This window comes from Manacus candei, unplaced genomic scaffold, assembly GCF_025592945.1.
Source record: "Manacus candei isolate 608988 ecotype Guabito, Panama unplaced genomic scaffold, ASM2559294v1 h1tg000014l, whole genome shotgun sequence".
Classification (NCBI taxonomy): domain Eukaryota; kingdom Metazoa; phylum Chordata; class Aves; order Passeriformes; family Pipridae; genus Manacus; species Manacus candei.
In genome coordinates, this window is record NW_026138062.1 from 38,753,475 (window position 1) to 38,778,737 (window position 25,263).

A 25,263-nucleotide genomic window follows, 5' to 3' on the forward strand; every position below is an offset into this window, starting at 1 on the left:
AAAAGTAGAAGCCTCATTTTTGAATGAGGAAGGTCAGCAGTGGAAGGGATGCAGCCATGGCTGGGTGCATTCACACAGTGGACTGCATGTGACATGCGAAAGTCAGGGAAGTTGTAACATATCCTGGATTCCAGCAGGGAAAAGGAGACAGGCCCACAAATAACTGAGACAGCAAGCTGAAAGCACGAGGACTTAAAATGACAGGCAAAAATGGCTTCTATGGTTATTCCCAACCACCACAGAAAACCTATGGGTTAGGTATCCAGTGAAAAAGCTACTCTCACTGACTTGGAGAAATACTGAGCAAATAGAGGACAAAGGGAAAATGTGACACAGTAACATTTGTTATTGATATCAGTGTCTCCTTGTCCTATAGGTCTGAAGTTTGAGGAAATGCAAGAAAAGTTTGGGGAGGAATTCTTCAATATCTGCTTTGATGAGAATGAAAGAGTTCTTCGAGCTGTAGGTGGGACCCTTCAAGACTTCTTCAATGGCTTTGATGCTTTGCTGGAGCATATTAGAACTTCATTTGGAAGACAGGCCACCCTGGAATCCCCTTCTTTCCTATGCAAAGAACTCCCTGAAGGCAATCTCATGCTTCATTACTTTCACCCACATCAGATTGTGGGATTTGCAATGACAGGAATGATAAAAGCAGCAGCAAAGAAGATTTACCACTTGGAAGTGGAAGTAGAACAGGTCACAAATGATAAGTTGTGTTCAGAGGGGACAAACCCAGGTAACTGCAGTTGTCTGACTTTCCTTATCAAAGAACATGAAAATGCAAATATCACAAAAGCACTTCCACCAGGAACTTCCCAGTCCCCCTTAGACCTGAGGATTAGCATCAGCACCTTCTGCAGAGCTTTCCCCTTTCACCTGATGTTTGATCCAAACATGCTGGTTCTCCAGCTTGGAGAAGGTCTTAGGAAGCAGCTCAGATGTGACACTCATAAAACCCTGAAATTTCAAGACTGCTTCGACATAGTTTCTCCTAAAATCAGTGCCACATTTGAACGAGTTCTCCTGAGATTATCTACTCCCTTTGTCATTCGGACCAAACTTGAGGATTCCGACTCTGAAAATAAAGATAAGGTAAGAACATTAATTTGCAAGGGGATGTGCTTATATGTGTGTGATAGGAGAGGATTATTTACTCAGAGAAAAGCAGCTCAAGTCCTGTGTGCTTAGAAAGCTCACTCATGCCTTACAAACAGGGGCTAAGTGATATTCCCCAACCAAGTGAATATTTTCTGAAATTATTTATAAACTTTGCCTGTGATGTTGTAGCAAATTGTGACACTGCACTATGCAGAAAGTTCTGCACTGTGGAGTTGAATAGTGCAGCTTAAATCAAAAGGATGAGGAATTTTACAAAATACCTATAGCTAATCCTTAATTTCACTCCAACTATATTATAGTAACAATAATAGTTTTTAAGCTGTTTACTAGAGACTAGCTTTTGGTATTTTTTTTGAAAAATTCCCACTGCAGGGGTCACATTGCCACCTTATTATATCTTTCCTACTTTGGAATGCTGCTTTCCTATATGTTTCTTCTTACCTCTCACCCTGTACTCAAGCTGTAAGTGGTATGGAGCATCACTTACACCAGTTTTAATGCTTTCCAGTCATTTAAATAGGCACTTGTCCTACACTACCTTTTCACCTCAATGTTTTAGGAGAAAGCTGCCTTAACTAGTGAGCCCTGTGTTGAGTTCAGTGCATTCTAGGTGAGTAAGCTGAGAACGTGTCTTTAGAGTGGACTTCTCCAGAGGTTGAATGGAGTTTGTCTCACTGCCTATCCTTGAGTTATGGGAATGCTTTTGGGTGTGAAGTTGGGTTCCAGCTTTTATGCACCAAGCTACATAATGCTAACATTAAGGCTTGCTTAAGGCTTGAAAGCCTGCGTGTGGTTGCCTTGGAAATACTGCTGCCATTAATTGAACAAATTATTAATTTTCAGGGGTTTTAAGAGGTAGCCCCCAAGAATACTCATCTCAATCCCCCTAGACACCTAAATTCTGCCTATGGGTGCCACACTGACCATTTAGGTGGTCTGGATACAGCTTGAGAAACTCCAACCCAGTTTTGCTGCTTGCACTGGGCCAGCATTTCAGAAAAACTCCTGTGGTAACTGCATATTGAGTTCTGGGTTCTTTTCAATTCACTGAGGTGATAGTTCCAGTGCAGGCACATCCCACAGGGCAGTGGAGGATTGCAGTTGAGCCAGGGGAACCCCAGGGGAGTGCCAGAACCACCAGGAGCTGGCAGCTTTCACCAGAGTGGCTGTTGAGGTGTAGGCAGGGCCAGGAGTAGCAGCAGTCACATCTACTCCCTAAAAGACAGCCCTAGGGAGTGTGAGACCTCATAGCACCATCTAGTACATAGAGGGGGCCTACAAGAAAGCTGGAGAGGGACTTTTCACAAGGGCATGTAGTGATAGGACAAAGGGGAATGGCTTTAAACTGAAAGAGGGTAGGTTTAGATTGGATATTAGGAAGAAATTCTTTACTGTGAGGGTGTCGAGGCACTAGAATAGGTTTCCCAGAGAACCTGTGGATGCCCCATCCCTGAAGGTGTTCAAGGCCAGGTTGAGTGGGGCTTTGAGCAAGCTGATGTTGTGAAAGGCGTCCCTACCCAGAGCAGGGTGGAACTGGATGATCTTTAAGGTCCCTTCCAAACCAAACCATTTTATGTTTCTGTGGTTCAAAATATAGCCACTTCTTACTGCAGCAATGGTTTCCATCTCCTCTTTGGCAATACTCTTTGGATGAAACAATAAACATGTTTCTGACGCATTTTCCTTTGGAAACAACATGTTCCCCCAAGAGAAGCAAAATAGTGCTTTTCATTTTGTGTTAGTTGATGTAATTCAACATGTTAAAACCAAAAGGGAGTTTGAGATAATTGTTTCTTGTGTGAAAGAGTCTTGTTTCATGCACCTTCCTCCTGTGCAGCCTGCCTATCCCTCTCAGACACCTTCCCCTGCCCCGGGACAGTCACAGCCCTTCAACCATCCTCTGCTCTTCATGAATCTGCTGTAAATCACTCTGAAAAAGAAGAAAGTTTAGATCTGGGAGGGAGGCTTTTAAAGTGTTTTTCCCTTTTTAGTTGCAAGTTAAAAACAATATATTCTCTTACCTGGGGAGGTTTCATATTCTTGTGGCTTGCTCTTAGGAAAAGTGGCAGGAGTGGAGCTTGCTAGAGGCAGGGTTTAGTAGCCAGTTTGCAAAGCAACTCTCACTTGAAATGGTTGCTCTGTACCATCGAGCTGTGCAGTTCTGAGTGCATCCTAGTGTCATTGCTGTAGTTTGTACCATGTGTCATTACAGGTGGGTAATGAATTGAATCAGTGGTGGGCCCACTTACCACTTGGGAGAGTGACCCTCTGTATCTTAAAGTCATGTGTAGAGTGAGACCCTGGACAGCAAGTGTCAGTACTAGCACCACAGAAAAAGGGGATGGCAGTAAAGAAAATCCTTTGTCTGCCAGCAGTTAGGAGAAAAATTGTCTCTTGAAGAGTAAGGTGTAAATGAAACATAAAAGGGTGATGGTGAGGTGCAGGGGAGCTAAGGTAAATGTTGTGCTGTGGGCACGGGAATTAATTTGAGAACATCAGTTTAGCTAAGAGGTATTTTCTTCTGTCTCACCCATTTTATAAGCACTTTACAGAAGTTTTTGTTTGTGAATAGTTAACAAAAAGATCAGCATGTGATGCATTTTGCTAAATATTTCCTTTTTAAAAAAAAAATGATAAGTTTCACAGTTTTGGAAGCTGTGATTGTTTTGCTTACATAGATTTTGAGAGGAGAGACAGCAATACAGCTTATGTCATGCTCAAGTCCTTTATGGATAAAAAAGTAGACTGAGCCTTGGGAACTGCATGCCATATTATTTTCCCATAGCTCATGTCACTCATGTAGCTTGTTTAGGAATTCTTTCCAATTTGCAAACACTTGTTTGGAAGTTGAATATTAGGCAGGTGGATCAGTGGCTGTAAGCATGATGCTGCTTAACAGTCATGAGAAACTGACTTAGGTATTTACCTATTTACCTATTTCTCTGTAACACATCTCTATTCAGTTCATGCTGGAATTGCATCCCACTTATACCTGTTTATCTTTTTTTTTTTAATAGAATTCTGACTTTGCAATAACCAACACTTTTCAGACTTGGTTACCTTAAATGGCAGTTGTAGGCCTGTGACTCAGACAGCTCTGCTGCAGTTTTGAAGCTGTTCAGATAGCTTAGTGTTTCCTCAAAAAAAAAAAAAATAATTAAAAGGCTTTGTAATGAACAGAAGACCTTTCGATCTCTCTTCAAAAGACTTTTATCTTAATTTCAATACATAAATTATATATTTTTTTCAGATTTGCAGTAAGAAAGACTCACACCAGCTCTATGTTATGATGAAAGTAAGTCACAAATCATGCTCTTTCCCTAACTAAACACCCATAAGCAAAATGAAAAAACCCACCTGTCCTGGCTTTCAGGGTGCTTAGTGCTTGTCCCATTAATTTAAAGGCTCTTTTGTGTGCTTCAATTTACTGGTATTTGAATCACTGGAATAAATAACACTATCCTAAATTTCTAATGTAACTCCTATGAGGTCTGGGTGATAGGTAGTACTTCCTGTGGAGCTGTATGTACATCTTTGCAGAGGCACAGCCTCATGCATTAATATCTCAGCAAAGTTTTGTTAATTTGATAGTTTTGTTAATTTGATATATCACCAGTTATTCCTCGGAGCTCAGAGCATTTACAGGATCCCATTGTTCTAGGGACCAAGCAGAAGAAAAGAACTCTCCATCTGAAGAATATGGACACCTAGCTTTAATTACAATTTTCAATATTATTTTTACTTCTGAGTCATAATTCTAATGTTTTAGTGTTTGCTTGGCTGATATGTCAGTCTCCGTTATACAATAGACACACGTGGACAATGCAAGCATTTATTCCACAAAGTACTAAGCATTAGGTCTTTACTCTTCCTGACTTTACCTGTACTTACAAGTTTGCAATTAAACCCACTTGTAAGTCTGTGAATAATCAAATTCTACAAAGTAATATAGAGTAAGACAGGATGTGATGGTTTGCTTCCATCCTTTCTTCCCTCCATCCTTCTGTCTTTCAATTTTATTTTCTACAGTAATCAAGTTACCCACACTGATGCTTTGGGTTTTTCCTCTTGATTATTCTGCATGTTGAAAATTTTCTGTAGTAACAATAATGACTGTCTTTAGATCAGGATTCCTAGTAAAGAGGTCTTTAGATGTATAAAAGCTGAATTTCTGAGGTTTCCAGTTTTCCCATGCAGCTAAATTCTTGTTATTGTTTGTTGTTTATAGTATGGTATTAATCAGGTGCTGAAGGGACTATTAGGGTCCCGTTGCTCTACTTCTTATAGAAACATTCTGTTGTTTTTCACGTTTCACACTAATTTTTATTTAGGGTTTCTTTTGTGCATTTAACCAGAGTGCTTCACGAGGATCTGGTCAGATTTTTCAAATTTTGGGTTTTATCCCTAGATAACAAGGTCACAAATCTTGCTATTTCACCTCCCTAAGGAAACTCATTCTCTGCCTCCCTCTCTGGGAGCAATTACTTATTGCAACAATCAAAAATACATTTATTGAGACAGTTAACCATTTTGGATTGATAGCTTATAGCCTCACACTTATTTAACACAACAGTACTTCACAGTAGTTCAAAGAATGTTAGTGGAATCACTTATGGAATAAGAAATAATTTAAATTGAGAGGACTAGGTCTGAAGAGAGGACTAGGTCTGAACTCATCTGATGGAGTGTTCTGAAATCCATGTCAAGCCCATCCACTGAGGTTTCCTTCCCATGAAGGTACTAACGTGAGAGAGCCGATAACCCAGTAGTAAGTTGTGAATGTAACAGGAGGAGAGGTTGATGTCCCTCCCAACATTTCTTGACCAGACAAGGGCTGGAAGCTCCTGATAGGTACTTTCTGAGTGCAGTTGTTTTCTGACTATAATAATGAACAAGGCCATCTGTGACATGTTATAAATACTCATCTCCTTGACAGTACAGTGAGATGGCTGGAATTGCTTCAATTTTTGGCTGAATGGGAATACAAGGAACGACTCTCCTGGTATTCCGCTTCTGGCTAATGTCCTCCTCATGTGCCACTCCTGTGCCATAAGTGCTGGGCAGATTGAGAGGAGGTGGGGCTGCCCTCACAGAGAACCACAGTCCCTGAGGCTTCGATCCAGACTCAGTCCTCTTGGTGCATGGATTGACAGGATGAGCCCTACTAGCACTGGTTTGTGGGCACCTTTCTGAAACTGTGACTTGGCATGCACTTGGCAAGAAATTTGAAAGTGAATTGTGAAAGAAATTATTTGGTTCCCTGCCAGATACTGTGCAGCTGTATTTTCTTTGTATTGTTGCTCTTCTGCTCAGACTAACAGCCCTTTTCCACCTTTGAAATAAATCAGTTTTTAGAAGGATACTCACTGGCCTTTGACTTAGGCCTGTGAACACTTTTAGAACTTGTCTAAGATAAAGCTGGCACCTAAAACTGCAGTATTGGGGGTATCCAGACTTTTTTTTGGTGGAATGTATTAATTTTGAATATGCCATTTTATTAAAATCATAACTTCCCAGTTAACAGTTCAGCAAAATGTGTTCTGGCAAAAAATTTAATTTGTTTATATATGTGAGTCAAAATATTTTGTTCAATAATTTTAGATATAAAATACATTTTATTAGGAAAAAGTTTTACATTATAAATTATAATACAACTTTTAAAATATGAAACACTGGGTTTGATAAAAATAATCTTTTGAAATTTTTATATTGCAAGAAATTCTAAATGCCTCATATAATTCAGATTTTCAAGAAACACCAATTCTGTAATTTTAAAATGTCCAGCAGAATAATAGAGGAGGCTTTTTATAGCTCTACTGATGGTGCAGGCTCTCTGAGCCAGTGCCTCATCTGTTGTCAGTGGGGAAGAGAGGTTTGTGGTGGATAAGCTAGACTGCCCCAGCAGGAATTTGTCCCAATGTACTGATTTAGATAGATGCAAAATAAATAAAAATGAACCAGACCAAAGCCAACATTAAAAAAACAACCAACCAACCCTGTGTCTGAAAGGTTAGATTCTAAAGTATTTAGGTAGACATGTAGTAAATGGTCAGATTTTTAAAAGTGTTGAGTAATAAACCACTGTTCATTTTAAAAGGTAGGGTGACTCAGTGGAAGCCAGTGGGAATTTCCCCTGTTCATTTTCATTGTTTTGTTCAACGGAGTAGTTATTCATCTAGTCCTTCTTCCATAGCACAAGTACGTGCCACCTCTAAATCAAATACTCCTTTCAGTCACTCAACTGTGTAATTGCCATGTATGATGGGGCAACTCTGGATGTACATACAGATTGGAGAATGAGTGCCATGGAAAGGGACCTAGGAGTCCTGGTCAATGGCAGGTTGAACATGAGTCAGCAGTGACTTGGCAGACAGGAGGGCCAACTGTGTCCTGGGGGGACTTAGGCAAAACATCGCCAGCCAGTCAAGGGAGGGGATTGTCCTGCTCTGCTCTGCGCTGGTGCAGCCTCACCTGGAATATTGTGTGCAGTTTTGAGTGCCACAAAATAAGAAAGATATTAAGCCATTAGAGAGCGTCCAAAGGAGAGCCATAAGGATGGTGAATGGCCTTGAGGGGAAGCTGCATGAGAAGCAGCTGAGGTCACTTGGTCTGTTCAGCCTGGAGAAGAGGAGACTGAGGGGACACCACATCATGGTCCACAGCTTCCTCACAAGGAGAAGCAGAGGCACTTCACTCCAATGACTAGAGACACGATCTGAGGAAATGGCATGAAGCTGTGTCAGGAGAGGCTTAGGTTAGATATTAGGAAAAGGTTCTTCACCCAGAGGGTGGTTGGGCACTGGAACAGGCTCCCCAGGGAAGTGGTCACAGCACCAAGCCTCCCAGAATTCAAGAAGTGCTTGGACAACACTGTCAGGCACATGGTGTGATTCTTGGGGCTGTCCTGTGTGGGGCCAGGAGTTGGACTTTGATGAACCTTGTGGGTTCCTTCTAACTCAGGATATTGTATAATTCTGTGATGAAAAGTCCACCCAGACCAGCATGCTGATTCTTAGAGTGACCAACAGACAATCCTTAGTAAAATAGGTAAGAAAAAGTTTAAGCCTGCTATGTTCTTTTCTGTAAAACTCCCTCCTAGCTTTAGCTCTCTGAGGATAAAAGCACATCCTCTTGCAGTGGTATCCAGGATGTGGCACCTGATAGGCCCCCCCTGCCCCAAACACTCCTCTATTATTTTCTCTAGCACCTTTTGAACCAGGGAAGTTCATATTGTCAGCTTCTGTGGCATCCTGTGGACAAAAGGTCCACTGTTTACTAGAAACTGTGAAGATGAGACTTCTCTGACCACTTTCAACCAGGTCTGTGTGGACATTGTGAGCAGAGTGGAGCAACTATGAAGCAAGCCTGATTACCCATTGCAAAAGCAAAGCACTTTCCCATTGTGTTTGTTGATCATTGGAAACTGTGTAAAAATAATGCTTTTTAATGCCAGAAAGTACATTGTCTATTCTTTATCTGCTACTTCTGTATTTTTGCTCTGGACCAGCTGAATGAAATGAGCAGTCCTGACACTGGCAGAGTAATTTAAAACCCACTGCACACAGTCTTGTGTTTTGCTTTTTCTCAGTAACTGTGTTTTTCCTCCTCTCCTAATAAAATTCAGGCGAAATGGCCTGAAAGTCATTCTAGCATAAGGAGCATCTGTCACTTATGATCTAGGAATTCTGTTTTTTCCTAGAGCTGATTTATTCATGGTCAGTCAGCTTTTGACATTAAGCTCCTATTGCTTGGCAGGCTCATAGAGCTCTCAGAATCAAATTTGTGTCTTCTGTTTCTGCTAATGCTAATATCCCACCTGTTTGCTTGTCAAAATGTGTATGGACTTTGATGCTTTTCAAGATGGATTGGATTGGCTGGCTTGACTGCTTCTAGATATTGTGATGGGTTATGAGAAACAATACATGACATGACTTCCTTATCTTGTGAACAGTTGTGGATTGGAGAACCTTAATATTGTGAAACTGGCCCAAGATTGTTAATATTTCTTCTTTAAGATAGGCAAATGAAAATGTCATTTTAAATATGTTTTCAGTGATAAGACTGAAGTGTAACAATCTAAAGGTAAAATACTTCCTTCTCATTTCCATTAGCTGAAAACCAGAGAAGCTGTTTGGAAATAGTTTTGTTGACTGAAGTGGTTATTAAAACAATTTGACTCCATGGTAAGCTCTTCCCTCTTATGATTTGTATAATTTTTTATGATAAAGAAACTGCTTGGACATGAAAATGTCCATCTTTCTCTATCTGATTGAAAGCTTTTGAATGGGTTTCTAAATTACAGTAAGTCATAACTAGAACCAAAAAAGTATATTTCATTAATTTTTACATTAAAGGGTGAGAATACTCAGATGCAACACAGTTTGGTTTTCAGGAATGCTTTTTTTCCCTACCTCTTTCTTCCACTGACTAAAATTAAGTATTGATTATTCAAAATACATTTTTATCCTTTTCCTTGTTTGCTTATCTGAGTTTCTGAGTGACTATGCTTTTCATGGCATCTAATCTGAATAAGTGTAATGTCAATAAAACACCATTTTCCCTGGGATGGTTGAATCAAAGTAGAAACATTCAGTCACTGTTTACCTTTCTAGTTCCTGTCCTGGCATTTGCAACTGGGCAATGCATGAAGCCAAGCTAAGATTTCTTTTCTGTGTCTCTTTGCAGAGGCTGAAGTGGACTTAGAAAGATGGGGGAAAGCCCTAGTGTCTCCCTGTGGATTGAGTGGGCTTTGTGCATGAGCTCTCAAAAGCACATGGATGGGAAGTCAGAGTCCCTGAGAACATGTGGGTGTGCCTCTGAGCATAAACACTTGAGTTTATTGCTGTGAGGAGCAGAGAATGTGAGGGCTGGCACTACGTGTGTTGTCAGCTTTCAGTTGTAACGTCATTTCTACCCAACAAATGCCAAACCTCCTGCTAACCCTACCCCTGGGACATGCACTGTGCCTGAGAGCAAGCCTGAGTTACCCCAGGTTACCTGCAGAATGACACTGCGTGGCCAAAGAGCCCACATGAAAGAGAAAGCTTAACACTTTTTCTCTCTACCTGAAATTTTGTCTTCAAACCTCAAATTAGGACCCTTCCTATTTGGTTTTGAGTGTTGCTCAGTAGTTTTGGACCAGTTTTAAACTACTTGTCTTGTTTCCTCCATTCATATCTCATAAATATGTAGTCTTTTGAGTTTAAATTGTAATTGACAGCATGGAGTGACTCTAAATATGTTAATTTACTCATGCTCACTAGGCATGCATCTTGTCCTGGATTCTTCATGCTTTATGTCCATGGAAGCAAAGCTCTGAAGTTCAGACACTCTCTATGAAACAGGAACTTTTGCTAGGCTGTGGACCCACGCGAAATAGACTGTGACTTGTATCTGTGTTTGACCCACTTATACTCTGGGAATGTAGCTGAATCAGTCATTGTAGATTTTGTAGGTCATAAGACTCTAATCAAAGGGAATACTACTATGAAATAACACCTAGCTGATTTTGCATTAGGAATAGCTAGCAGTAGTATGAAAGAGTGAGATACTAGTGATTTGAAAAAGTCGAGACACTAAAGCCAGGTGCTGATTTGCTAATACCTAGCCAGGTACAGTGTTTCTGATACCTCTGAGCAGTCTTGGATGTGAATAAGTTTGACTAGGTAACATTTTGCTGCCTTTTACTCTTGCCAAGGAAGGGTGATATTTACTCTTGCTCTTTTTTGCAGAGTCTTCCAAGAGACTGAGAGTCTCAATAACAGCAGATCACCTGTAACCAGGAGTTTTTAGGACGTGCTAAGGCAGAAGTTACCTCACTAACCAACATGTTAGATGGAGAAGTTATATAAGCCACAAAGCTTAGAGGGAACACAGGGATGTGCCCAGGTTCTTCTGCCAGTGCTAAGCAGTCAGAGGGAAAAAAAAATAATCTAGAGATTCATAATGTGCTGCCTTGAGGATTTCTCAAATTTTTTAGCTTGTCTCCTTTGTTGTTTTTTTGAATCTACCTTTTATAGCCATATATATATATATATATATATTCACGTGCCCTCCAGCTAAACTATCTAGGATACATTTCCTTTTAAAAGTATATAGCACCCACCTCATATCATAACTAAAGAGAGTGAAATGATTTAACTCATAAAATAATATTTATATGACTTGTTCCTGTCACTGACCTTTGGCTTTTATAAGTGAGGACTTAGTGAGTATCTGAGAAAAGAATTAAATATTCTTTTTTTCACGGACACAAGACAAGCACGTAAAATACTCCAAACACATAATTTTCCTCTTTACTTAAAAGAGAACAAATTTTTTCCTCTTTGCAGATTGCAAACAAATAACAATTTGAGGTGCTTCAACACCTCAAAAAAATGTAAACATTTTAAAATGCAGTCCTAGGTGAAGACATATTTAAATATTATTTTGTACATTTTGACTAATGTAGTTTCTGTCTGCTTTGTGAGTTTTATGTATTTTATAATACTTTTTACTCTGTTCCTTTCTTTCTATCTAAGAACAGGAATTGATCTTCTTGTTCATTCTGCACAGCTTTTTTCTGTAATGATTCTCATTCTGCTGGGGGCCCACTGGCAAAGCAGGGTTTGTGCAACTATATCAGAAATATAAACATATTCTGTTTTAATTTTCACATTACCTTTCTTTTTCTTTGAGAACATAAAGGTTTAATCCTTTTTACCCTGTGCCTAGAAGGGACTGTTATGAACCTATTGTGTGATCTGCATAATAAAGATTTTAGCTATTGTTTGCTGTATCTTTCTGACAGCATCTCCCTAGGAATATTCCAGTGGCTTTACTGGATTGCTGTTGTGACTGGTGTTGGTAGGATCTGATTTTGTACCATCTCAGTGCTTCTCTCCAGTACTTCCTCCTCAAATGTTGAACTGGTAGCTTTAAAAATGTCTGTTCTAAGGAAAATACAGGTCTAGGGGATCCTCCTTAAGACAGTACAGATAATATGTTTAAGTGTTTAAAAAACATATGGCTTACGTTGACAGGTTACAAAGATGGCTGCCTCTGAAAATTCATAAAATAAAAGCTTAGTGCTGTGTTTGAAAGAATTTGAAGAATGACCTCAAATTTGCAAACAATCTATTAATAAATCCATTTCTTAAGCAGGTGTTTTAATGGGCAAAGATATTCAAACTGAGATAACTTTAAAGTCTTCAGTCATGGCTACTGAAGGGCCAATACATCTGTCCCGAAACAAAAGTGAAGTCATGCCCAATGAATTGAGGAAGAAAGTAGCAACTGGGCAGACTAACTTCTTTTTGGTTCTGTGCATAATGGGGGTAGGTGCCTCTGCAACACGTTGGCACATGCTGCTGTTTTGGTTTTTTGAGAAGTTCAGTGACGCTGAGACATGGGCTGCAGAATAGGCATGAGATGTGAATCAGGAGATGCAGTTATGTCCCCTCCTTCCGCTGATGCTAAGGATCTCTGCAGCTTAAATTCACCTTTTGATCTTACCCACCCCAGAAAGTGCTGGATTATTTCAGTCATCAAGTAGATTCTCCTTATCTGGATGACCTTAATTAGAAAGGGATTGTATTAAAAATGATCTTACACAATACAGCACACGCTGATTTCTTGTGTTAGTGTAACACTTTCATGGGGAATGCCTAGTGAATGCTAAATTAATTATATTTTAAATGTTCAACTTAAAAGAATTGTTGTATTTTTTTGTAAAACTGTTGATGCTTTCTGCTTGGTTACTTCAAAAACACTCAGCAGAGGGAATGTTTGAATGGATTAACGAAGCCTGACGATTGTTTTCAGCTGTGCCTGCTGTGGCTCAGAGTCCTTTGCAGTACCGACTTTTGGATGACTCCTCTGTAAAAGTACTTTCTGCCTCCATGGACTTTGCACATGGTAGAAGTCAGGCAAAAGTAATGAAGAGATCCTCAATTTTCAAGAATTCTGTTAATGCCAATAGAGGAGAGCTACCAAGAAAACAGACTAGGCTATGTTAATTTGAGCTCCACTGAGACCCAAAGGGAAAAATACCAGTGCTTGGCAAAGATTCAAGGAGATACTTCATATTGAAAGAACTTCGATTTTCTAGCTTCACTGAATTGTATTTAGTTTTTAATTTTAAAGGAAAAATATGCTATAAAAATATTGTCTATGGCAGTGATGTGAGTGCTGTGCAGACAAGCAGTGTTGTTTAAATTTCATGTGAAAGAAGCATGGAACATATCATTAAAAGGGCATCAAATTTTCTCACTCATCTCAGTGGACTGCTGATTCAATCTACTTCCTCTTTGCTCAGGAAGGCTTCAAATTCAGTTATTGGGCAACTTCTGTTCTGTGTCTTGAACATTCAGTTTCTGGCATTTGTTCCTGGGAATAGGAGGATAAAATAACAGAGAATATTTTCTGTCAGCCAAAAATGCAGAAACATCTAAGAGGTTTCCTAGCTATGTTCAGCAGTATCAGAGGGTCCTGAAAGGCTTTTAGAACCATTTTGGGTGATGGGGAACTCCACAGAGAGTTCTAGGGACATGGGAATAACACTAACAAATCCATAAACAGTATTTAAAAATAGCTGGCTTACTGCTCTCATTCTGTTTTTTTCCCATGGTGTCATGTAATTATATAGGGGCTCACTGAATGTTGTGAACACAGCAGGGTACTCTACTGGACTAGCAGGACTTGAAAAATCATCCTACTGACCCATTGTTTACACTGTCCAAAAATTACAATTTTTTTTAGTAAAATGTTCTGAAACACCTGTAGCATTAGAAAAACCCTATTCATTCTGTGAGTATTAGGGTAGTCAGGTGTGCAGATGTGCCTGAGAGTATAAAACCAAAGAGAAGTACTAGTGGATGTGGTCAGGATCTCCTGACCCCTAACTGATGACATAGATCAAGTTACAATTCTAAACGAAGTGTATCATCATGCTGCTACTCTGGGACGAAAGCCTGTATCTTTGCTCAGGATAAGTAAGATGTTATGTCTTGATTTGTCTTACTAGTTATCATCAGCCGAGTTGCAACTTTGGGAGAAGGTATTTGTTTTGAGCAAGAAGAGGAAAAAAAGGTCTCATTTGTCATTGAGAGAGTTGTGGCTGTTCAGCCTGGACAAGCAGGGTCTTTATATCAGCCTTCCGGTACCTAAAGGGGACTTTGAAAGAGCTGGAGAGGAACTTTCTACAGGGGCATGCACTGACAGGACAAGGGCTAATGGCTTTAAAATGAAAGAGAATAGACTTAGAATAGATATCAGGAAGAAATTATTTCCTGTGAGGGTGGTGAGGCACTGGAACAGGTTTCCCGTAGATGCTGTCCATGTCCCATCACTGGAAGTGTTCAAGACCAGGCTGGATGGGGCTTTGAGCAACCTGGTCTAGGGGAGGGTGTCCTTGTCCATGGCAGGGTAGGTGGAATTAGATAATCTTTAAGGTCCCTTCCAACCCAAACCTGGCCTGTGTATGAGGGGCCAAGTCACGGCTGCTGGTGTGACATTGACCTGAGCCTTGCTGGCACCAGGGACTGTGGGCTGAGCAGTGCTGCAGCTTTACCCAACAGTGAGCTAACAGCCTAATCAATATCCCTAAGAAAGCAACCTCATGAGGGTCGATGGGCATGGAAGTTGTCCAAATGTCTCCCAGAGTGAGTGGCTGTAAAAGAGCTAATGACCTTATAGAAGTGTTTCTGCCCTCTCTCTGACCTATTCTCATACACTTCTCTTTGTATGACCACCTGTCTAAACCAGGGCCCTGGCTCTTCACTTGCTGTGAAGATTGGATGTTTTTGAAAAAAATTATTCTGTTTGACTGTCTTCTGATCCTTTTGTCTATAACTGCCTTCAGCTTATCTGTGTTTCATGAGCAGTTTGGAGCAGGGGGAATCCTCCTCCTCTCTCTGTGGACAAGGTTTACTTGTGCAATATGCTTCTCCTTGAGCAAATCACAGCTGAGGTTCTTCAGGGTCTCAAGGTCCTTGCCTGGTGAGAAGCCTCAACCCTTCAGCCGTGGTAGCCCTGGTATTTGAAAATAATTGTGGGAGCGAGTCATCCAAATTAATGGACATACTAGTGCAAATTTTTACTCCCGTGAATAGTCTTCACTGAAGTGGATACTCAGGAGGCTTCTTTAAGCAGATGCAAGAGTACTTTCCTACTGAGAATCCTTTTTGGAAAGGCGACCTTATTGTAAATTATTCAAATTTAAGACAGAAATATCTAGTTTCCAGATCAGAGATGGCCTTAAGCTTCCCTCTGTTAATTGCTTTACACGGTGGATTATACAGCAAGTGTTAGTGGTTGCTGTTCTAACAGAGCTCTTGCGCATGACTGGGGAAGCAGAAGGATTACATGCGAAGGAAAAACAGATTCTGTTTTCTAACAAGCTGAAGAGATATTAACATTTTTAGAGTATCTGCATGTGTTTGTGAATTTTATCTACCGAAGTGAAAATTGTACAGATGATCACTATTTGATAACATTGTGGAATTAAAAAAAAAAAAAGAGAAAGTTTCTGATCCCTTCACAGATTAAAAAGCGTGAGGATTAATTCTTTGAAATAAGTGCTGTGTGAATCACAAAAAAATATGCCTTGGGAGTTTAAGCTTAACAGATCTTTCCCTGTATAATTCTTCAAGCATTTGTTTTTTCAGGTAGTAATCTACCTAAAGGCTGCCTGATGCTTTCTCACTTGAGTTAGAGAAAATTAACAGAAATAAGGCATTCTGCTGGGCAGGACTGATATCCCACAGTAAAGGGACATGAGTAAACCCGTCTTCCCTTTAGCAGAATTAAGACTGAGAAATTAATTTAATTTGTAGGTTTATTCCCTTTGAAGAAATGTATAAGTAAAGGGTATTTGTCAATTTGCTACTGTAGATCTATGAGAAGAACCTAATAATATAACTCTCTGCTCTTGTTCATGAAAGTGATCTAGATTTAAAATAACCTCTCCCAGAGGAGTGGGAGGGGAAAGTTTGTTTTAAACTGGGATCAGAAACATCCTGAAAAGTTTACCTGAGTGCCCCAGTTACTGGGACCCATTTACTGCTAAAATGGTTGTTACAGATATAATTTTGCAAAACATAGGGCTTTGGAAAAAGCTGAAAAGCTATAGGAAACAAATGAGTTCTTATGTAGGCAAAGTGGATTTTTCTGAGGCCATCTGAGATAGCCAGACAGAATCTTGTACTTGACACTGCACTTGCACAAAAGCTTGGTGCTTAAATGTTTAGTAGTGCTGATCTTTGTTGGAAGAAAAGTCCTGTCTCCACTAAATTCAACAGGATTTGTGAAAATTTCTGTAAAAGAGGCAGGCAGGATTTTAACTAAGGTGAAACCAGACAAAAATATATTCCTTCAAGTACCCTATTGTTCGAATTACGGAACCTCCATACCATATAACTAAAATAAAATTCAGAAAGTGTGATTTTCTGTTGCCTTGCCTTTTGTTTATGAGAGAAAGAACAGTTCTATGGTAGCCTTTCTTATCTGCTTGGTACAGGAGTCTGAAAAGAAGAGGTGAAGAAATACCTTTTTACTTATGTAATGTAGTGCAGCTGATAATCCACTAATGTACTTACTTTTGAGAGTACTAGTTTGCTTGATTTTCTTTTTTTATTTCTCATTGAAGGGTTTTCATTTTTTACTTTAAAGATTTCTGCTAAGTAAATAGGAAAACATGAGTAGTCATCAGCACATATTTTGATTATACCACTGTTGATATTTAAAAATTTAGAATTTCTTACTTTCAAATTTAGTAATAGTAATAATAATATAATATTTTAAAATTATATCTTAATTGGTCTAAAATATGGCATGTAGCCATTTTTACTTTTAGAGGAGCATAATATCTGTAGTCCTTGTTTATACCATGCTCTTTAGTTACTCATAATGTGTACATCGTAACAGAATGTACCTTGCATAGATACTCTGATAGCAGGTAGACAGTGATGCCATATATATAATTATTTATATATGCTTGCATTGGGAAAAACACTGATAAATGAAAAATAAATATGTATTTTAGGAGTTCACATTGCAACAGTGTGTAGAGTACCTGTATCCTGTCAGGCATTTTTCAAAATTTTTCTTTTGAAGTGTTTGCCTGTCAGTGTCAAATGAAACAGTTCCTTTCTCTGAATCCATCTTGCCAAGTAAACTCTTATTTATTTCGTGTTCATGTAGAACATGAAAAGCAATATGAGATACACTGCATTAAAAGTCTTCTTTAGATAAAAAAAGACATGACCTCCCAATACTTTAGGTTTTTGTAGGCCTTGGAGGAAGCAACCATGATGGGTAGGATTGCCCTTGAATTGCCCTTGTTACTTGGTAAATGATACTGGTTTGTGATGCTACTGTTAATGACTGGTAAAGTTCCCTAATGCTTTTACTAGATAGTTTTTAGTTAGAGTTTTAAAATGTTTTCTTCTCTGTTGTTTTTGAAAATACAAATCTTTTGAATCAGTCCAGTTAGTGAGTGATTTTCTTGTAAAATTTAAGTGTTCAAATTCTGTATAGAATTCTATGTAAATCAGGAAGAGGCTGTATATATTAGATACTGCGCAGTACTAAATGGAGTGGATATGTTCTGACTCTATCTTCAAATTTGAACCAATATATAAACAAATACTGTTTGTATGAAAAGCAAGTCCTGAATCCATTTTGTACATCTGCCAATCCTGCTATCTTCTGAACAAGAAATGGTGAGAGAAAAGCTCTATCTCTTTGAGCTTGCTCATGAAGCTCAGCATCCAGGCTTCCTGTTCTGTAAGACAGCAGATGTGATGAGTTGTTTGAATGTGAAATATTTTTCTTTTTGGTACCTTATGTTCATTAAGAGACTGGTTTGCCATAAGCTGTCTCATCGTGCGGTATAACTTAGAAGTTTCATTGACTCTTCAAGTAAAAAAAAAAATCATCAACACTTTAAGTAGGAAGGGAAAAAGGAACAGAGAAAAATTATTTTAAAAAGGTGTAAATTTTTCTTGTGTAACTTGACGACTAGAGTGTAGTTATAATATTTGAAATTTTCTGTGCTTTTTTTCATTTATGATGTGACTGTCCAAATATTATTTGTTTATTAATGGACTCTTTCACAGGGGAGATAAGCTATAGTAATAAATATGATACTGGGGATTGAGCAAGTTGATCTTGATTTCAAATATCCAATAAGAACAAAATGTTTTCTTTGCTTTGGTAGGAAACTGTTGGCTAAACACACCATCACATGATAAGCCATGCTATGTGTTGACATTAGTCCAAACCAGCAGCCTCGATACCATTTTCACAGTCCAAACCATTTATAGTTTGTTCTCAGATCCAGTCAACAAAGACCTTGAGCTGAATCCATCTGCTGGGACAGCAGAAAGCCCTTCTAATTAAAAGCCCTTAAGAATATCTAAGAAAATATTATAACTAATTTAAACTCGGTAAGATTTTTTTTTGAAAAGTCTGTAAGATTTATTGGCAAATGAGTATCAGAAAAAAACCTGTTGTAAGACAATGCTAAACCTAGGAAGCACAAGTGTAAAACGATAACAGAGAGAGAAGCAAAAGTCTGGCCAAAGACAGGCGCAGCAATGGCAGAACACTTTCTGAACAATCGGGGAGCAGGGTGTCTGTTCAGAGTCATTCTTTAGAGCTGAATCTGTCAGAAGAAAAGGCAATAGAAGACTAAATAAAACTGTGTCATAAAATTGTACCTACTGGTTTTTAAATCCAAAGCAAAAAAAGCCTCTCTATTTTGCTTTTGTCTGCAAGGGCAAACCTTTAAAACCAGAAATGGCATCTGAAATCCTGGTCAGTGTATCAGTGTGCTATTCTGTGTTCTTACTCTACTGTGAGGCATTAAATACGTGGAGTAGCACGTGTGCATCTCTTTTTCATCCCCTTTTACAATTTAGCTTGTAATCTATTGTCTAGATGTACTGTTTTTCAGATTCACCATTTCTGCAGTGTAAAACTATTACCATAACATGTTTAGATTATCTGGATATTGGAATTTTCTTAAAATATCATATCTTTTGATGGGGATGAAGAAGATGAAGAAACAGAAATACCTTTTTGTTTATGGATTAAGGTAGTTTAAATTTCAGTTTACACTGAGAATGCAAATAGTGTGGTCTAATTCCAGCTCATTGCAGGATTTATGGGAAGGGACCTCCTGGGATATAGCCCCCATCTCTGCTCTTCCTCAGGTGTTGTTCTCACAGTGAAGTTGAGTCTTAGAGGCACACAAAAAAATTCTGCTTATAGCTATTACCAGGATAAGTATGAAGTTCTGGAACCAAAATCTATCCTTTAATTCTTTGTTCAATTTGAATTGCTTTAATGAAATAATGTTTATGAATGATAATTAATGACTGTATGAAGCATGATCAATTTTGAACAGAATACAAAGGAAGAAATGGAATTTAACATAAAAGTCTGACCTTGATATTTGGCAGAGGAAAACACCTCAAACTTAATATGGACTTTATAATGTTTGGGGATCATCTTTTTTCTCTGTTATATTAGCACAGCAAAGTACCAGTCTAATTAATTAGTTTCCAAGGCACACTAAAATGTTAAAGCAATAATCTTAATGGATAAAATCACATCTCTACCAGAATCAAGGAGTTTATCATTCATGAACTTTGTTCTTCAGAATTTACGTCAACATACCAAAATATATAAATAATCTCTACACAAGCTGTTTCTTGGCTGCTGGTGCCAGGAAGCAATGTTCTGGGGTGCTGAGTGAAGCAGCTCTCACTAGGGATATCCATGAGGGTGTTGCTGCTCTGCTGAAGGCACCTATTCGGATTTCATTTTATCACACGTGTACCTGCATTTGAATGTGTTTTATTAGAGTAGTTATAACTCCCTCATGCCATTATCTCAGGAGCTATACAGCCTGGCAAACATTTAAAAAAGTCTCCATTTTGCTCCTCATCCCTTCACATTTTCAGAGTACTGCTTTGCTTTTAATAATATCAGTTGATGTAGTAAGTGTTTTCCCTCCTTTGTAGGAGATAAAACACTCAGCACCCTTTCCATGGAAATCTTTATGATTTAAATTATATTTAATGTTTTAGTAATGTCACTATATTTCTCTTTTTCAGAGAAAACCCAGCTTTTTTAAATGCTTGTAACTAATAATACTTCCTTGTCAAATGTAGAGTTTTGGTTTAGAGTCACTCTGTAGCAAATTAGAGACCAATGGGATGCATTAGAAACATTAGCTACATTTCCGATCAGCTCTGTCTAGTGAAATAGGCATCAGTCCCATTTGTGCTTAACGAAGACATAATTTGGAAAGAGTAAATTAATTACTCACAGCTATTAGGTGAGTAAGTAACTTATCTAAAAGATTTTAGCACTACGTTCAGTTAATTTTTTCATCGTTTTAGCTATATTCAACTATTTTAGTACTTTTATGTAGTCTTCCTATTACATCAATACATAATTTACTCCTTTTTCAATATTCTAGCTATTTTCATTTTCCATTTCATCCTCTGTAACAATTCTTTTTGTTTTTTTTCAGTTCTTCTGACTTTACTAAATGAAATTTTCATTGTGTTGTCTGTTTTTCATTATAATCCCAGTAACTGCATATTTTTAGGACCCTAAAGGCTCCAATTTCCCGTGATTGCAGCTAACTTTTTCATAAAGTGATCAAGTGACATTTTAAATTGTTTATAGATTTTATTTTGCCACCAGTTCGCCTTCTCCCAAGAATTTTCCAATACTTCGGTTGTAGTAATTATCTTCCTGTTTGTTGTTAGCTTCTGTATGTTTATTGTTGTGCAGAGAGTCTTGAAGGTACTCCTAAACCAGAGTAATCTAGGTCCTAGTGGTTTCTTAAGAGATATGCAATATAAATTGCCATGCCCTAGGCAGAGGAAGATTTCATTAATGTAAAAGACTGTCAGATGACATATTAGACCAGTGGGAATGGTCACATTCTTTCTCTTCTTCTGTTTAGTCATATGTTTTTATATCACAACCCAGTAAGCCTGTTGAAAGCTCAAAGGTTTGAGATGACATGTATTGAAGCTGATGTTCACTACATGAGATTACCTTTCTAGATGCTTTGCTTAAAGTGTGTGACTGATTATGTTGTTTCTTCGGCTGCTACTACTGTGTTTTTCAAAAGCCATATTCCATATATAGGCTTTTTTTATTAATAGGAATTAGCTTAAACATTTTGCCCTGACATTTCAAGTCTCTAACATTCAAAGGGGCTCAAAACCAAAAATATTTGATTTGATGTGTTGTATATGTGCTGAATATCCTGGTTTGTATTTGTGTTACAATTATCCACAAAATTTAAGGCTCAGAATAGACCCGTTTTCAAAACCAAATAATAATGTAAATAAATCTTTGCAAATAATACTAATTGCATATTTACAATCTGAAGAACAAGTTCTTGATCTTACACTGGAATTACTCTGCTCATTTCGGAGCAATTACTCTGGTTTACCTAAAATGTATGGAATACTAAGATCAAACCTTTAATATAGGTCCTACTTTTGTTGCAGAAAATATTGCTGACTGAAAGTCATATAACTTTTGTTTTGATGTTTCCAAGGAAACACAGCTTATTTCCCCTGCTATGTGTGAAAGATACATATTTTTTCACACTGTATAATTCTCTGGATTGCTTTAAAATTTCCTTCTGTGATTACTGCATATTTTAGTCTGCATCTGCAGTGTCTTTGCGTTGAATTGAACCAGGCTTCCATTCTAATCTTCATTTACTCAGGTACCACACAGATTCAGCTGTCTTCCAGTCATAGTACATTGTAGCTGATTTTACATTTCAGGTTTTTTGGTACTGTTTGGTTGGTTTTCTTCTCCTTCACTAAATGCTTCCATCACTCGAGCTCTTTTTCCTCCATGCTTCTGCAGAATGGTTCCTATGGTGACACAGCTAAATACCTCTTTGTGTGCCTTGCATTGCCCTCTGTCATCTTTGCCTTCAGAAAAAAAGGTGGAATCATGACATCCCCTCCACACTGCCTTTATAACAAAGCTAAATTAACTTTTTTGGTATGGTTTCTCTACGGAGCATTTTCAGTAGGTTTTTTAGTTGTAGAGATTCTTAATTAAATAGCACTATGCATGAACTTTCAGTTCTTGTTCTCTGTCTGTGGCTCTGGCCATATTTCTTCACCTCTGTAGAACTTACTTTCATAACTGCTCTCTGCGTGCACCACCTGACATCTCTAATGCAAAGGGCAGACTCCAGAAGATGGCCGTGCTCTTGGCTTTTAAATTGCTTCAAAGGCTTTATTACAATTTGAGTAAATGGCTTCATATTTGTGAGTGTTGCACTCATGCATATTTATGTTACTTTAGAGACCGTAGTAAAAAGGTACAAGGATCAGCTACATGATGTTAAGAATCAGCTTCATGAAAATGTTTCTGTAAGGGTACCAGTATTATTTATAGGGCATGCTCTATGCCCACTGAACAGTGTATCTAGACATTCTTTGGGAAATGTACAGTAGTTTGGAGAGCTTTTTCTGAGTGTGATACCTTAGAATTATTGCAAAGTAAAGCGTGTCCTGCAGTGTAGGTTATAGTAGGTTATAGCTGCTTTCTTCATGATATATTTTTACTATAGCCATTCTTACACCTGACTTGGTTCCAAATCTAACATTTCTGTGAATTTGTATGCATTTTGAAAGGGAATATGAATATTCCTTCAGCAAATGCCAGTTTTGTCTACTTATAGCTTGTTAAATAAAGGTGTACCCTGGGAATTATTACAGGCTGCTTTGGTTTCTCACATAGAAAAGTTCACCTTTGCTGTATTTATACCAATTTGAGATTTTCCATTTTCTTTTAATTTGTGGTTTGGTTTTTTTTTTTGGTTTTTTTTTGTTTTGTTTTGTTTTTGTTTTTGTTTTGGTTTTGGTTTTTTTTTTGTTTTGTTTTTTAAAGCAAAATATTCTAGTGAGATCTTTATTTATCCAGCTTTCATTCATGATTTATACTGAAGATATATTGTGGTGCTAATAGCATTGCACACGTAAATCGTTATTCCTACTGACTCCTGCATAACAGCTCCGGAATAGTTTACATGTAGTACAGTTAACTTTTCAGTGAAAGTGCTATCTTGACTTACACTTGGGAGGAATTTTTCCAGCTTTGCTTTTTTTGTTTTGTGTGTGTTTGCTGAACCTCAATACAGCAGATGAAATATGGAGAAGAATCTTAAAAGTAATGTGCAGATTATGCATTACAGAAATGGGTGATTAAGTTGTGATCTAGTTGAAAGAAGAGTCTCTGCATGAATACTGCTTCTGGACTTCTGAATTGCTAGCAGCTTTCATAGATCAGTTGGGAAAAGTATGTATCACTATGTAATTGCCACTTTTGCAATCAATATAAGGCTGATATTTTTTATAATTTCTATGATTCAGAAGCGAGAATTTAGTACTAGGAGGCACACTGTCTATCTGCAGCATAGGGAAAATCTTCTCTAGAAATACAGGGAAGTTGTCAAAATTATGAAAGGTTGTCATTGATTTAGTATTTTCAGCTGTATCTTTGCTGTAAATAAAGTCTATTAACTGAACTTCTTTGAAAATTGGAGTCAAAATCTTGGAAGTAGCATAGGTCCTTACTGCATCTTCAGTAATATTCTTAACAACTCTAAATTTTTAACTTTATACTACTGGTAAGTCTTGCATGTTTTTACCTACAAAGGTTGTCAATAAATTACTCAGGTCTGGAGTTCTTTTTTCATGATATGGTAGATATTTGAAAGCTTTGAATTGTTAACTATCAAAAATATAAATAATATTTGTATATTGTAAGAACAGTAGCTTGCTGTTGAGCAAATCCAAAATAGCTTTGCTCCCAAAAAGTGAAAAATATGCCTAAAATACATCCTTGGGAAAAGGTATGTTTTACCTTATCTGTATACTGATAAACAGATCCTATTTGCGTTTTACCTTTTTACCTTTTTTTTTTTTTAATCTGGAACTGTGTCTGTTCAGCCCTGAACTATAGCAACACAGACCATATATCTGAGAAAATGTGCTACCAACTGTCTGATAAACACATTTTTAAAGGGTGTCTGCATCTGTTAATCTGGATGAGTTGACAGAATGGCATAACCCCATGCCTGATACAGACGTGAAATTTCAAATTCATGTTCTTATGCACAAAAGTACTAGAAGTCACCAATGTAAAGGTTGTTATTTCCTACTATATTAGGATTGATTTGCTTTAACCATGAGGACTTTATGTTTGATTTAGTTTTTTTTTTAAATGGCCCAAACCATTTTGGTGCAAATTCTCTAATGTCATGACAGCCTGAGGGAGACACTGGAAATGGAAAATTTCAGCCTGGATGGTTCAAATGTGACAAATTTATGAGCAGTGGAAAATTAGATCTGTTAATGGGAAATGTTTGTCACCTTTAGTAGTAAAAGAGGCTTGTCATATTGCTTATGATGCAGACAGAACAGCTTTTAATCACGGTGTTTTTTAACTTTCTCAGGATGTGAAGGGTAATGCATCTGAAATGCTTAGATGGTTTCAGCTTATGACATTAAACAGTTCTTTACAGGTGTAATTAATAAAATAGATTGTGGCCTTTGCCATCTGGTTAAGTTACATTTATAAGAAAAACACGAGTGAATATTCATACTTAAAATTCTTCACTCAAAAAAAAGGAAACAGAAAAACATCATAGGCATGTATATGTCATGTATTTGTAGTGTATTCACTGAAATGCCTTAATTCTCTGAAGATACTCAGTGAGCCCCATACCTGAGTCTGTGGTGGCTTTGTCAGTGCTTCTGAGCTTAGCTTAAAATGTCTGTCTGGGATGGGAAAGATGACTTAAAAGGTGATACTGAAAAGAGGACAAAAAAATTGAGGGCAAAGGTGATGGCTCCACCTCTGTTTCTCTTTTCCTAAAATTGTGGATTTTAGGAAAGACCTAAGAGCCAGAGACAACAAATCTGTTGTCTGATGCTAAGCAATGTTATGGGGTGCCTAGTGTGAGGTGGGATGCATGTTCTTTGGTCCCCTCTGGATTATGCAACTGTGACACAAATCTCTGTGGTCGTGATGTCTAGATTTCTGACAGTTCTGAAGCACTCCAAGGTTCCTGGGATTCCTCCTCTTTCAATGAGTTTATTT

General features: G+C 38.0%; 1 protein-coding gene across 1 annotated transcript in view; it reads left to right on the plus strand.

Moving 5' to 3' along the window:
* Positions 1 to 25,263, plus strand: part of GUCY1A2 (guanylate cyclase 1 soluble subunit alpha 2) — a 150,888-nt gene that overhangs the window by 26,466 nt on the left and 99,159 nt on the right. Inside the window, exon 4 of the mRNA XM_051779821.1 lies at positions 377 to 1,095. Coding sequence (XP_051635781.1) covers positions 377 to 1,095 — 719 coding nt within the window. The remainder of the gene's footprint in view (positions 1 to 376; positions 1,096 to 25,263) is intronic.